This window comes from Oncorhynchus clarkii, unplaced genomic scaffold (genome assembly GCF_045791955.1).
Source record: "Oncorhynchus clarkii lewisi isolate Uvic-CL-2024 unplaced genomic scaffold, UVic_Ocla_1.0 unplaced_contig_2443_pilon_pilon, whole genome shotgun sequence".
NCBI lineage: Eukaryota > Metazoa > Chordata > Actinopteri > Salmoniformes > Salmonidae > Oncorhynchus > Oncorhynchus clarkii.
Window position 1 is genome coordinate 6893 of NW_027259119.1, and position 15814 is coordinate 22706.

The window sequence follows — 15814 nt, forward strand, 5'->3', positions numbered from 1 at the left end:
CAGGTTCTGAGGGGTGGCCAGTCTTCTACTGGCTGTGCCGGGTGGAGAGGAACCAGGTTCTGAGGGGTGGCCAGTCTTCTACTGGCTGTGCCGGGTAGAGAGGAACCAGGCTATGAGGGGTGGCCAGTCTTCTACTGGCTGTGCCGGGTAGAGAGGAACCAGGCTATGAGGGGTGGCCAGTCTTCTGCTGGCTGTGCCGGGTAGAGAGGAACCAGGCTATGAGGGGTGGCCAGTCTTCTACTGGCTGTGCCGGGTAGAGAGGAACCAGGCTATGAGGGGTGGCCAGTCTTCTGCTGGCTGTGCCGGGTAGAGAGGAACCAGGTTCTGAGGGGTGACCAGTCTTCTACTGGCTGTGCCGGGTGGAGATTATACACTTTTAGAAAAATGGGTTCCAAAAGGGTTCTTCGGCTGTTCCCATAGAGATTTGGTTCCAGGTAGAATTATTTTTGATTTTTTTCTTTAACCATTATTTAACTAGAACTAATTATTAATTACAATTACAGCCTACCAGGGAACAGTGGGTTAAATGCCTTGCTCAGGGTGCAGAATGACCGATTTTTACCTTGTCAGCTCGGGGAGTCGAACCCGTTTTGGTTCCAGGTAAAACACTCTGGGGAAAGGGTCCTACCAATTGGGTTCTACCTAGAACCAAAAGCATTCTACATGCCACCAAAAAAGGGTTCTAATCAAATCAAATGTTATTTGTAACGTACACATATTTAGCAGATGTTATTCTGGGTGTAGCGAAATGCTTGTGTTCCCAGCTCCAACAGTGCAGTAATATCTAACTAAATGCTTGTGTTCCTAGCTCCAACAGTGCAGTAATATCTAACTAAATGCTTGTGTTCCTAGCTCCAACAGTGCAGTAGTATCTAACTAAGTGCTTGTGTTTCTAGCTCCAACAGTGCAGTAGTATCTAACTAAATGCTTGTGTTCCCAGCTCCAACAGTGCAGTAGTATCTAACTAAATGCTTGTGTTCCTAGCTCCAACAGTGCAGTAGTATCTAACTAAATGCTTGTGTTCCCAGCTCCAACAGTGCAGTAGTATCTAACTAAATGCTTGTGTTCCTAGCTCCAACAGTGCAGTAGTATCTAACTAAATGCTTGTGTTCCCAGCTCCAACAGTGCAGTAGTATCTAACTAAATGCTTGTGTTCCTAGCTCCAACAGTGCAGTAGTATCTAACAATTTACAACAATACACACAAATCTAAAGTAAAAGCATGGAGTTAAGAAATATATAAATATTAGGACGGGCAATGTTGGAGTGAAATTGACTACAAGACAGTTAAATAGAATACAGTATAAACATATGAGATGAGTAAATGTAACGGCTTTCTTCCTGGGAAGGAGAGGAGGACCAAAATGCAGCATGGTTAAAGTTCATGGTTCTTTAATAAGAAAAACTACACATGAACAGAATACAAAACAATAAACGTGGAAAAACCTGAAACAGTGAAGGAAGGAGGACCAAAATGCAGCGTGCTTAGTGTTCCACATTTTTAATAGCGACGATAAACGAGAACTCTACAAAATACAAAGGGAGGCTCTAGCAGCGCTGGACAGGCGAGGCGCACTGTAGGCCTGGTGCGTGGTGCTGGCGCTGGTGGTACTGGGCCGAGGACACGCACAGGAAGCCTGGTGCGGGGAGCTGCCACCGGAGGGCTGATGCAGTGGAGGTGGCACTGGATAGACCGGACCGTGCAGGCGCACTGGAGCTCTTGAGCACCGAGCCTGCCCAACCTTACCTGGTTGAATGCTCCCGGTCACCCTGCCAGTGCAGCGAGGTGGAATAGCCCGCACTGGGCTGTGCAGGCGAACCGGGGACACCATGGGTAAGGCTGGTGCCATGTACGCCGGCCTAAGGAGACGCACTGGAGACCAGATGCGTAGAGCCGGATTCATGGCACTTGGCTCGATGCCCACTCTAGCCCGGCCGATACGAGGAGCTGGTATGTACCGCACCAGGCTATGCACCCGCACTGGGGACACCGTGCGCTCCACAGCATAACACGGTGCCTACCCGGTCTCTCTCGCCCTCCGGTAAGCACAGGAAGTTGGCGCAGGTCTCCTACCTGGCTTCGCCACACTTCCTGTGTGCCTCTCCCCAATACATTTTTGGGGCTGACTCTCGGGCTTCCTACCGCGCCGCCGTGCTCGTTTCTCAAACTCCATTCTCCTATAACCCTCCTCGCACTGCTCCAACGAATCCCAGGCGGGCTCCGGCACTCTCCCTGGGTCGACCGCCCACCTGTCTATCTCTTCCCAAGTCGTATAGTCCAGATTCTGCTCCCAAGTCCAATAATCCTGACATCGCTGCTCCTCCTGCCGCTGCCTGTAACTACGCCGCTTGGTCCTGTTGTGGTGGGTGATTCTGTCACGGCAGATTTCCTCCTCTTCCTCTGAAGAGGTGAAACAAGGATCGGACCAATACGCAGCGTGGTAGGTGTCCTTGGTTTTTAATGAGAAAAACTACACATGAACAGAATACAAAACAATAAACGTGGAAAAACCTGAAACAGTCCTAACTGGTAAAGAAAAGACAGGAAACAATCACCCACAAAATACCCAAAGAATATGGCTGCCTAAAAATGGTTCCCAATCAGAGACAACGATAGACAGCTGCCTCTAATTGAGAACCAATCTAGGCAACCATAGACATGCAATTACCTAGAACGGGAACAGCCCCATAAACTTACAAAACCCCTAGACCAGGCAACACATAAATCCCCCATGTCACACCCTGACCTAACAAACATAATTAAGAAAACAAAGATAACTAAGGCCAGGGCGTGACAAAGCAGTATGTAAACAGCATTTAAACATTATTCAATAAAGTAGCCAGTGTGAGAGTATGTAAACATTATTTAAACATTATTAAATAAAGTGGCCAATATTTCCAAGTCTATGTACAGTTGAAGTCGGGCTCTCCATCCCTGTTCCTGGAGAGACCCACCTGTAGGTTTACATTTGAAGTCAGAAGTTTACATACACCATAGCCAAATACATTTAAACTCAGTTTTTACCATTGCTGACATTTAATACAAATAAAAATTCCCTGTCTCAGGTCAGTTAGGATCAGCACTTTATTTTAATTAAGAATGTGAATTGTCAGAATAATAGTAGAGAAAATTATTTATTTCAGCTTTTATTTATTTCATCACATTCCCAGTGGGTCAGAAGTGTACATACACTCAATTAGTATTTGGTAGCATTGCCTTTAAATTGTTCAACTTGGGTCAAACGTTTTGGGCGGCCTTTCAAAAGCTTACCACAATAAATTGGGTGAATTTTGACCCATTCCTCCTGACAGAGCTGGTGTAACTGATTCAGGTTTGTAGGCCTCCTTGCTCGCACACGCTTTTTCAGTTCTGCCCACACATTTTCTATAGGATTGAGGTCAGGGCTTTGTGATGGCCACTCCAATACCTTGACTTTGTTGTCCTTAAGCCATTTTGCCACAACTTTGGAAGTATGCTTGGGGTCATTGTCCATTTGGAAGACCCATTTGCGACCAACCTTTAACTTTCTGACTGATGTCTTGAGATGTTGCTTCAATATATCCACATAATTTTGCTTCCTCATGAAGCCATCTATTTTGTGAAGTGCACCAGTCCCTCCTGCAGAAAAGCAGCCCCACAACATGATGCTGCCACCCCCGTGCTTCACGGTTGGGATGGTGTTCTTCGGCTTGCAAGCCTCCCCCTTTTTTCTCCAAACATAACGATGGTCATTATGGCCAAACAGTTCTATTTCTGTTTCATCAGACCAGAGGACATTTCTCCAAAAAGTACGATCTTTGTCCCCATGTGCAGTTGCAAATCATAGTCTGGCTTTTTTATGGCGGTTTTGGAGCAGTGGCTTCTTCCTTGCTGAGCGGCCTTTCAGGTTATGTCGATATTGGACTTGTTTTACAGTGGATATAGATACTTTTGTACAGGTTTCCTCCAGCATCTTCACAAGGTCCTTTGCTGCTGTTCTGGGATTGATTTGCACTTTTCGCACCAAAGTACATTAATCTCTAGAAGACAGAACGCGTCTCCTTCCTGAGCGGTATGACGGCTGCGTGGTCCCATGGTGTTTATACTTGCGTACTGTTGTTTGTACAGATGAACGTGGTAACTTCAGGCGATTGGAAATTGCTCCCAAGGATGAACCAGACTTGTGGAGGTCTACAATTGTTTTTCTGAGGTCTTGGCTGATTTCTTTTGATTTTCCCATGATGTCAAGCAAAGAGGCACTGAGTTTGAAGGTAGGCCTTGAAATACATCCACAGGTACACCCCCAATTAACTCAAATGATGTCAATCAGCCTATCAGAAGCTTCTAAAGCCATGACATAATTTTCTGTAATTTTCCAAGCTGTTTAAAGGCACAGTCAACTTAGTGTATGTAAACTTCTGGAATTGAGATGCAGTGAATTATAAGTGAAATAATCTGTCTGTAAACAATTGTTGGCAAAATGACTTGTGTCATGCACAAAGTAGACAAGTTAACAAGAAATATGTGGAGTGGTTGAAAAACGAGTTTTAATGACTCCAACCTAAGTGTATGTAAACAAGTTTTAATGACTCCAACCTAAGTGTATGTAAACTAGTTCTAATGACTCCAACCTAAGTGTATGTAAACTAGTTTTAATGACTCCAACCTAAGTGTATGTAAACTAGTTTTAATGACTCCAACCTAAGTGTATGTAAACTAGTTTTAATGACTCCAACCTAAGTGTATGTAAACTAGTTTTAATGACTCCAACCTAAGTGTATGTAAACTAGTTTTAATGACTCCAACCTAAGTGTATGTAAACTAGTTTTAATGACTCCAACCTAAGTGTATGTAAACTAGTTTTAATGACTCCAACCTAAGTGTATGTAAACTAGTTTTAATGACTCCAACCTAAGTGTATGTAAACTAGTTTTAATGACTCCAACCTAAGTGTATGTAAACTTCCGACTTCAACTGTGTATAGGGCAGCGGCCTCTAAGGTGCAGGGTTGCGTAACCGGGTAGTTTAACAGTCTGATGGCCTTGAGATATAAGCTGATTTTCAGTCTCTCGGTCCAAGCTTTGATGCACCTGTACTGACCTCGCCTTTTGGATGATAGCGGGTTGAACAGGCCGAGCTGAAATGTCTGGAGTCAGTAAGTACGCCGTCTGGACAGGATCCTCTCGATTGTGCATCTGTAAAAGTTTTTGAGGGTTTTAGGTGACAAGCCAAATTTCTTGAGCCTGCTGAGGTTGAAGATGCACTGTTGCGCCTTCTTCACCACACTGTCTGTGTGGGTGGACCATTTCAGATCGTCGGTGATGTGTATGTCAAGGAACTTGAAGCTTTTCACCTTCTCCACTGCAGTCCCGTCGATGTGGACAGGGGCTCGCTCTGCTGTTTCCTTCACGTTCAGCTTCTTCGTTTTATTGACGTTTTATTGACGTTGAGGGAATAGGTTATTTTCCTGGAACCACTTTGCCAGGGCCCTCGCCTCCTCCTTGTAGGCTTACCAACAATGACCTCCTCATCTTTGTTGGTAATCAGGCCTACAACTGTTGTCTGCAAACTTGATGATTGAGTTGGAGGTGCGCGTGGCCATACAGTCATGGGTGAACAGGGAGTACAGGAGGGAGCTGAGAACGCATGCTTGTGGGGCCCCAGTGTTGAGGATTAGCGAAGTGGAGGTGATGTTTCCTACCTTCACCACCTGGGGGCGACCCGTCTGGAAGTCTATGACCGAGTTGTTAATGATGAGCTTGGAGGGTACTTTGGTGTTGAATGCTGAGCTATAATCAATGAACAGCATTCTTACATTGGTATTCCTCTTGTCCAGATGGGATAGGGCAGTGTGCGGTGCGATGGCGATATGCAAATTGAAGTGAGTCTAGGGTGACAGGTAAGGTAAAGGTGATGTGATTCTTGAATAGTCTCTCAAAGCACTTGATGATGACAGAAGTGAGTGCTACGGGGCGAAAGTAATTTACTTCAGTTACCATTGCTTTCTTGGGTACGGGAATAATGGTGGACATCTTGAAGCATGTGGGGACAGCAGACTGGGATAGGGAGAGATTCAATATGTCCGTAAACACTTCAGCCAGCTGCTCTGCGCCTGTGGCAAGGGAATCCGTAAGGTCCCTTAGTCGAGCAGTGAATGTCAAACACAGATTTATTGAATATCCCTTTGAGCATGGTGAAGTTAATAATTACACATTGAATGGTGTATCAATAAACCCAGTCACTACAAAGATAAAGAAGTCCTTCCTAACTCAGTTGCCAGAGAGGAAGGAAACTGCTCAGGGATTTCACCAGGAGGCCAATGGTGACTTTAAAACAGTTACAGAGTTGAATGCTGTGATAGGAGAAAAGAACATTGCTGTTACTCCACAATACCTGCTTTCTACCAGACACTGAGAGATTAATTTAGCTTTCAGCAGGACAATAACCTTAAACACAAGGCCAAATCTACACTGGAGAAGACAGTGAATGTTCCTGAGTGGCTAAGTTACAGTTTTCACTTAAATCTACTTGAAAACCTATGACAATACCTAAAAATGGTTATCTAGCTATGATCAACAACCAATTTGACAGAGCTTGAAGAATTTTGAAAATAATAATGGGCAAATGTTGCACAATTGATTGATTGATTTAATTTTTAAAATACAACCATTTGGAAGGAGGAATAGGGAAGGAGGAATGGGAAAGAGGGAAGGGGAAAGAGGGAAGGGGGGAGGAGGAATAGGGAAGGAGGAATGGGGAAGAGGGAAGAGGAGAGAGGGAAGGGGGAAGAGGGAAGGGGGGAGGAGGAATAGGGAAGGAGGAATGGGGAAGAGGGAAGAGGAGAGAGGGAAGGGGGAAGAGGGAAGGGGGGAGGAGGAATAGGGAAGGAGGAAAGGGGAAGAGGGAAGAGGAGAGCGGGAAGGGGGAAGAGGGAAGGGGGAAGGAGGAATAGGGAAGGAGGAATGGGGAAGAGGGAAGAGGAGAGAGGGAATGGGAAAGGAGGAATAGGAGAGAGGGAATGGGGAAGAGGGAAGGGGGGAGGAGGAATGGGAAAGAGGGAAGGGGAGAGAGGGAAGGGGGGAGGAGGAATAGGGAAGGAGGAATGGGGAAGAGGGAAGAGGAGAGAGGGAATGGGGAAGAGGGAAGGGGGAAGGAGGAATAGGGAAGGAGGAATGGGAAAGAGGGAAGGGGAAAGAGGGAAGGGGGAAAAGGGAAGGGGGGAGGAGGAATAGGGAAGGAGGAATGGGGAAGAGGGAAGAGGAGAGAGGGAAGGGGGAAGAGGGAAGGGGGAGGAGGAATAGGGAAGGAGGAATGGGGAAGAGGGAAGAGGAGAGAGGGAAGGGGGAAGAGGGAAGGGGGGAGGAGGAATAGGGAAGGAGGAAAGGGGAAGAGGAGAGAGGGAAGGGGGAAGAGGGAAGGGGGGAGGAGGAATAGGGAAGGATGAATGGGGAAGAGGGAAGAGGAGAGAGGGAATGGGAAAGGAGGAATAGGAGAGAGGGAATGGGGAAGGAGGAATAGGGAAGGAGGAATGGGGAAGGAGGAATGGGGAAGAGGGAAGGGGGAAGAGGGAAGGGGGAAGAGGGAAGGGGGAAGGGGGAAGAGGGATGGGGGAAGGTGGAAGATGGAAGAGAGAAGGGGGAATGGGGAATGGGGAAGATGGAAGTGGGAAGAGGGAAGAGGGAAGGGGGAGGAGGAACGGGGAAGAGGGAAGAGAGAAGGGGGAAGGGGGAAGAGGGAAGGGGGAAGGGGGAAGAGGGAAGAGGGACGGGGGAAGGGGGAAGAGGGACGGGGGAAGGGGGAAGAGGGAACAGAGAAGGGGGAATGGGGAATGGGGAAGATGGAAGTGGGAAGAGGGAAGGGGGAAGAGGGACGGGGGAAGGGGGAAGAGGGAAGGGGGAAGAGGGACGGGGGAAGGGGGAAGGGGGAAGAGGGACGGGGGAAGGGGGAAGAGGGAAGGGGGAATGGGGAAGAGGGAAGAGGGAAGAAGGAAGAGGGAAAGGGGAAGAGGGACGGGGGAAGGGGGAAGGGGGAAGAGGGACGGGGGAAGGGGGAAGAGGGAAGGGGGAAGAGGGACGGGGGAAGGGGGAAGGGGGAAGAGGGACGGGGGAAGGGGGAAGAGGGAAGGGGGAAGGGGGAAGAGGGAAGGGGAAATGGGGAAGAGGGAAGAGGGAAGAAGGAAGAGGGAAGGGGGAAGAGCGAAGTGGGAGGCGAGGTTAGGCAGGTTAGGCAGTAATAGTAGCAGCAACAGACAATGACAGACAAAATGGTTGTTTGTTTGATAACATGAGATAATTAGTACAATCCCCTTTCCTAATAAACAACTACGGACAGGTACAGTACATCTCCCTTGTCTCACATACCCTTAATATATAAAGCAATCAATCCCTAATATATACAAGACATTCTCAATATGATAGACAACAGGTACCAAAAGGCAGACCATATCTCGGGCATTTCCTTCTCAGCCACAATCCCGGTGTGGAAAGCTCTTAGACACTTACCCAGAAAGACTCACAGCTGTAATCACTGTCAAAGGTGCTTCTACAAACAATTTGACTCAGGGGTGTGAATATTTATGCAAATCTTATTTGCATAAATGTCCAAAAATATTTTGTTCACTTTGTCATTATGAGGTATTGTGTGTCGATGGGTGATTTAATCCATGTTGAGTTCGGGCTGTAACGTAACAAGTGGAATACGTCGAGGGGTATTCATTATGTCTGAAGGCACTGTAAATTACAGCGCTGTAAAGCTAATACAATGAGCTTACAGCATCCCCTAGTGGCTATATGGGTTCATTGCAGTCTTGGCCACCCCCACCGAAGCCCACTGGCAGATATATACTGTCTATGGCAGATGGCTAGCTGCAGATGGATGAAATAACACAGAATTAGAACGTTGAACACAGCATCCTGTCTATTAATAGCTTGAATAATAAACATGTATTTTTTGGAAGCTTTCGGGATCTTTAATAAGGTAAGCGAGTTACTGGGTAACTACTGTTTTCGATTTTGTTTTCTGCTAAAGCCTAGGAAATTTAACGTTGTATAAACATCCTAGTGGTCAATCGTTTACAATTATAGGCTTCCTATGGCCTACATAGGCCTTAGGTATATTGCTGCAAAATAGATAAGAAATGCAATAATGCTATATTTTGGAAATAATCCAATATTATGATATTATTGCAGTAATATAATATTATCGTTTTATAATGTAAGATGAGCAGACAAAAGGGAGAAGGGGAGATTGCATTGCAGTGCCATTGCACAATATTTGTTATTTTTTTACCATATTGTCACAAGCAGCAGCAGAAGCAGGCGGGGGCTGTAGTAGCGGATGAAGAGATGAGATGGAGGGATGGAGAGATGCGGGACAGAGCAGAACAGCAGGTGGAGGGAGACTGAGCACACCAGCCTAGCACAGAGACTAAGACCGACCCCCACACACAGAACATAGCCGAGCTATTTGCGGTTAAAAACAGATAGAAGCTGCAGATAAATGTAAACACGAAGAGTTGAAAGACATGCATCGGGTCGTGTCATCTAGAACGGCCCTGTGTAACAGAGGGAGAAAGACGGCGTCTGTGTCGCGTCGCTCAGAGGTCGCGGTGACGTCTGTGATCTTCCATCGCTAGGTCTGTCAGCGCACAGAGTAACTCCTCCGTCACCTGGTAGTATGCAGGGTGTGGAGGGGACTAAACGCACTCATTTGGAACTAGATAGCGTCGGTTTAGGAAACAATCGTTAAAGCGGCAGGTTAGTGACGGTTTTGTTTCAGTCAGTAGGTTATAGCGTATACATATGAATGATCATTGTTTTAATATGGGGAGGGGGGGGGGGGGGGACTATCTCGGTTTGGGGTGAGATGTGTCATCTGTGTTGATTATCTGTTGATGCGATGTGACAGGAGTTGTTTTGGTAGACGTAGGCCTGCAGACATAGCCTAATATAACATGGTAATACACTATGTTTGATGTGTGTAGGCCTATGAATTACTTATTAATAAGTAATAAAATAGTATTATTTAAAGTATCTTTAATTATTATTTTTTTATTATACAGCTTTATTCTATTCTCTGTAATGCACATTTAATTGGGATGTGGAAAAAATTGCCTGTAACAAGGCGGTGTATGATTTGTGCAATGCAGCAGGCATCCTGTGCTTGTTCATAGCCATGTAAAAGAATTCATATAAATGAATAGGTTCCTCCATCATCGTAGGATAATGCCATTACTTCTTGTTTGTTGGTTAATGAAAGTCCCCTGAAGATAGAAGGGCCTCAACAGGAACATAATCAGCCAATGTGAGTCATGTATGAATGTCTACAGCAGGTAGCAGCATACATCGCATGTCAAATATGTGCTAGATATTCCCTCACCCACACAGACAGACACACAGACAGACACACAGACAGACACACAGACAGACACACAGACAGATTAAGCCCTGGACAGAGTAGGACAGAGATGGCCTGATATAATCCTGCTTGCTTAAATTTCTGTCTTCTATTCACCCCATTCCTCTACATTAATTCCCTCCCCCCCACCCTCCTCCCTCTCTTGTTCTAATATTAGCCAGCTATGGTTGACCCGTCTGAGCCAGAGGACCAGACCAAGGGGAAACAGATGGATGCCCTGCCGGTGGCCTCTGCACCCACCAGACTACCAGACCAGGCCTCTGCACCCACCAGACTACCAGACCAGGCCTCTGTACCCACCAGACTACCAGACCAGGCCTCTGCACCCACCAGACTACCAGACCAGGCCTCTGCACCCACAAGACTACCAGACCAGGCCTCTGCACCCACCAGACTACCAGACCAGGCTGATGGGAAAGCAACAGAGGAGGGCGAGGGTGTGGGTGGCAATGATGTAGAGACCACACCCATACACTCTGCTGGGCTGGGGGAGAGGATGGTAGCTCCTCCCCCTGTTGCACAGGAGCCCAGTCCTTCCAGTCCAAACACCCAGCCCCAGCTTCAGGGCCCTCAGGACAGGCAGCTTCATTCTCCAAGCCCTCCAGACTTCCAGCCTCCCAGTCCACACACCCAGCTCCAGCTTCAGGGCCCTCCAGACTTCCAGCCTCCCAGTCCACACACCCAGCCCCAGCTTCAGGGCCCTCCGGACAGGCAGCTTCAATCTCCAAGCCCTCCAGACTTCCAGCCTCCCAGTCCACACACCCAGCTTCAGGGCCCTCCAGATTCCCAGCCTCCCAGTCCACACACCCAGCTCCAGCTTCAGGGCCCTCCAGACTTCCAGCCTCCCAGTCCACACACCCAGCCCCAGCTTCAGGGCCCTCTGGACAGGCAGCTTCAGCTTCCTCACCTTGCCCCTCCAGACTTCCAGCCTTCCACTCCACATACCCAGCTACAGAGCCCTCAGGTCAGTCTGGAGGCAGCAACCCCCCTGTCGAACAGCAGCCAAGCTCTGAACCCTCTACCTCAAGACCTCCAGCCTCCAAGCATCGACCCAGAGCCCAGAAAACCATGCCCCAAGCTGCACCTGGACCTATATAACTTCGACACCCCGGTGGCAGAGGGAAGCCGTTATGTCCTGACCAGCCCCCGCTCCTTGGAGGCCTGCGCCCGCTGCGGCGTCAAACCCGTGGAGATCTTGTCGCGCCCGTTGTCAGACTTCGCCCGTGAGGCCCCGGGACGGTCCATGCGCGTGGCGACGGGCATGTTTGAGGTGTATGAGAAGGACAGGCACGCCAAGCTGAGAGCATGCCGGGAGGAGAGAGAGAGGATCATACGGGAAGATAAGAGGAGAATCCTTCAGGCTGCAGTCAACGGGCATGCTGCATCATCAACAGAGGAACAGCACAGAGCACCAGTCACATCCAGCTTAACACCGCTATCTAAACCAGGCCCTGTGGCCTCTAGTCCTACTAAATCTAAACCTTCCCCCAGTAGTACAGGACAGGCCTCTAGAGCTGCTTCTACAACACCAGGTCCAAGCATTAATAAAACTAGTACAAATCTTCTAGCTAAAAGTAGCTCTCTGCAGTCTTCTAAGACCAGCTCATTCAGCTCTGCGTCCTCATCATCTAAAGGTTTTGGTTCTGCTAAACATACTAAATCCTCAGAACTAACCAAGGCACCCCGCCCTGTCTCAGGTCCACCTCCAGTGGTCAGAAAGATCCCCAGCAGCAGCAGCACCACCACCACCACCACCACGCCGAAAGCCTCCAACACGTTCCCCAGATCAGCCTCCAAACCTTCCTCTTTCCCCAGAACAACCACCTCCATGACATCCACCATCTTCAAGAGTTCCTTGCAGAGCCCAGTCACCCCGACTACAGCAGCTCTCAATGGCATCACAGGGGGTCTAGGAGGGCCGTTCCCTCACCACAACGGCCAACCTGTGTCCACTCCAAAGGGCAGAGGGAAGAGCCACTCCCTTGAGTCCCTACAAAGGAGGATGGATACAATCTCCACCTCTACCACCACCTCCACCACCACCTGCACCTCCTCTGGAGAGGAGTCCGGCGCCTCCTCCTCCTACAGCTGGGATGGACCCAGAGACCCCTGGGCCAAGTCCTCCTCCCCCCGTGCCCGCACCCTGGCCACCTTCAACTCCTTGATGGGGAGGAGCCTTAGCCTTGGGGACCTCAGCCACTCCCTCCAGACCACCCAGAAGGTGGAGCGTATCGTCAAGGAGGTGCGGCGGCGGGGGCTGAAGGCGGTACCGGAGCGGGACAGAAAGATCGCTGCTCTGATGCTGGCTCGGTACCAGGAGGAGGACATCATGAGCCAGACGCGCTACGTGGCTCACCTGCAGTGGGACAGCGAGAAGCGCCTGGGGGACCTGCAGCGGGAGCGGGAGGACCGGGAGAAGCAGCGAGCGGTGCTGCAGTGCCAGCGGGCGTGGCAGTCGCAGGTGTCCCACCGCCAGCGTCGGCTCAGCCAGCAGGAGAGAGAGTCGTCGGCCGCTAAGCTGCGTCAGGTGGCGGAGAGCGAGGAGCGGTGGAGGGAGCTGGCAGAGCTGCAAGAGCGCAGTAGGCAGCAGAGGCTCCAGCAGGCTGCCAGGGAGGAGAAACAGAAGAAGGAACAGCAGGAGCAGAACCTCAAGGCTCTAGAGGAGGACAGGGCTGCAGTGCTGGAGCAGGAGCAGCTACTCCTCAAGGAGAAACTTACCATTGCTGAGCTGAAGAAGCAGGAGAAGGAGCACCAGGCCCATGAGGAGCGCCGGGGACTGAACCGGGCCGAGAGGAGGCGCCACGCAGCCCTGATCAGGGAGATCGCCCGGAGAGAGGAGGAGGAGCGGGAGGATGCACGGAAGGCTGCTGAGGAGAAGCTGAGCCGTTCCCTGGAGAACTATGAACAGATCGTAGAGAGGAGAGACAAGGAGCTGAAGGAGAAGGCTAAGAGGGAGGAGCAGCAGATTCAGAAGGCAAGGAGGTCTGCGGAGAAGAGGGAGAAACAGCAGCAACAGCAGGTGGAGGCCCGGGCCAAGGAAGCAGAGAGACGGGCCCAGCAGGCAGCTTTGGTGGCAGAGGAGAGGGCCAAGGAGAAATCGCAGAGAGCAGTACAGAGCAGGCAGGAGAAGGAGAGACTACAACGACTCAACAGACAGCGTGTGGAAGGGGAAGAGCTAGCCAGGAGGATGGAGCTCCTCCAGTCCATCGAGAGGAAGCTGGAGAAGAGTGAGCAGATCTTCAGGGAGAAGAGAGCCGTACTGGAGAGCGCTCGCTCTACCGCCCGCGCCTCCTTCCACGTACGGGACCGGGTCAGGGAGGAGACCAACATGAGGACCTTTGATAAGATGGATCTAGAGGCCCAGTTCCAGTTCAAAGCCAGCCTGGATGACAAGTGATGAGGCACACCTTCATGCTACTGGTGAACTACTGGTTACTGGTAACTACTGGTTACTACTAGTTACTACCCGGGACTACTGGTAACTACTGGTTACTACCCGGGACTACTGGTTCCTGGTAACTACTGACTACCCTGGACTACTGGTAACTACTGGTTACTACCCTGGACTATTGGTAACTACTGGTTACTGGTAACTACTGGTTACTACTAGTTGCTACCCTGGACTACTGGTAACTACTGGTTACTACCCGGGACTACTGGTTCCTGGTAACTACTGACTACCCTGGACTACTGGTAACTACTGGTTACTACCCTGGACTACTGGTTCCTGGTAACTACTGACTACGCTGGACTACTGGTAACTACTGGTTACTACTAGTTAATACCCTGGACTACTGGTAACTACTGGTTACTACCCCGGACTACTGGTTCCTGGTAACTACTGACTACCCTGGACTACTGGTAACTACTGGTTACTACTAGTTAATACCCTGGACTACTGGTAACTACTGGTTACTACGCTGGACTACTGGTTCCTGGTAACTACTGACTACGCTGGACTACTGGTAACTACTGGTTACTACTAGTTAACACCCTGGACTACTGGTAACTACTGGTTACTACCCCGGACTACTGGTTCCTGGTAACTACTGACTACCCTGGACTACTGGTAACTACAGGGTACTACTCAGGACTACTGGTAACTACTGGTTACTACCCTGGACCACTGGTTCCTGGTAACTACTGACTACCCTGGACTACTGGTAACTACTGGTTACTACCCGGGACTACTGGTTCCTGGTAACTACTGACTACCCTGGACTACTGGTAACTACTGGTTACTACCCGGGACTACTGGTTACTACTAGTTAATACCCTGGACTACTGGTAACTACTGGTTACTACCCTGGACTACTGGTTCCTGGTAACTACTGACTAGCCTGCACTACTGGTAACTACTGGTTACTACCCTGGACTACTGGTTCCTGGTAACTACTGACTACCCTGGACTACTGGTAACTACTGGTTACTACCCTGGACTACTGGTTACTACCCTGGACTACTGGCTCCTGGTTACTACTGACTACGCTGGACTACTGGTAACTACTGGTTACTACTAGTTAATACCCTGGACTACTGGTAACTACTGGTTACTACCCTGGACTACTGGTTCCTGGTAACTACTGACTACGCTGGACTACTGGTAACTACTGGTTACTACTAGTTAATACCCTGGACTACTGGTAACTACTGGTTACTACCCCGGACTACTGGTTCCTGGTAACTACTGACTACCCTGGACTACTGGTAATTACTGGGTACTACCCGGGACTACTGGTTACTACTAGTTAATACCCTGGACTACTGGTAACTACTGACTACGCTGGACTACTGGTAACTACTAGTTACTACCCTGGACTACTGGTTCCTGGTAACCACTGACTACCCTGGACTACTGGTATCTATCTACTGGTTACTAGTTACTGCTGTTAACTACTGGTTACTACCCTGGATTACTGGTTACTACTGGTTACCATGTGCTTGGCTATAGCCAGGGTTGGACAGGTTACTTTGTAAATGTAATTCGTTACAGTTGCTAGCTACCTGTGCAAAATCAACTTTTGGATTACCCAAACTCAGTAACGTAATCTGATTCTTTTGGATTTATTTTCCCTTAAGAGGCATTAGAAGAGGTCTAAAAGGATCCATCCAACACATTTGGTGTGTCATCATAGTGCTCTCTGATTGGTGGTCATCATTTGGTGTGTCACATAGTGCTCTCTGATTGGTGGTCATCATTTGGTGTGTCATCATAGTGCTCTCTGATTGGTGGTCATCATTTTGTGTCATCATAGTGCTCTCTGATTGGTGGTCATCATTTGGTGTGTCATCATAGTGGTCTCTGATTGGTGGTCATCATTTGGTGTATCATCATAATGGTGTCTGATTGGTGGTCATCATTTGGTGAGTCATCATAGTGCTCTCTGACTGCTTACAGCCTCCTAACTAGCTTCAATGC

At 49.0% G+C, this 15814-nt stretch overlaps 1 protein-coding gene across 1 annotated transcript; it reads left to right on the forward strand.

The window, feature by feature from the left end:
- The first annotated feature begins 8916 nt into the window (after positions 1–8916).
- Positions 8917–13792, forward strand: LOC139399571 (coiled-coil domain-containing protein 177-like). Its single transcript, XM_071144931.1, has 3 exons — positions 8917–8955; positions 10553–11198; positions 11328–13792. Exons 1-3 carry the CDS (start codon positions 8920–8922, stop codon positions 13790–13792), a joined length of 3147 nt encoding a protein of 1048 aa, XP_071001032.1. The 5' UTR covers positions 8917–8919.
- The last annotated feature ends 2022 nt before the right edge of the window (positions 13793–15814 follow it).

What these genes read in the sequence shown, in the direction of transcription:
- LOC139399571 (XM_071144931.1), top strand. Translation starts at nt 8,920, where the DNA reads ATGTATTTTTTGGAAGCTTTCGGGATCTTTAATAAG. An exon ending in CTTTCGGGATCTTTAATAAG is followed by an intron (nt 8,956 to 10,552) that starts GTAAGCGAGTTA and finishes TTCTAATATTAG; the next exon opens with CCAGCTATGGTTGACCCGTC. An exon ending in TTCCCAGCCTCCCAGTCCAC is followed by an intron (nt 11,199 to 11,327) that starts ACACCCAGCTCC and finishes ACTTCCAGCCTT; the next exon opens with CCACTCCACATACCCAGCTA.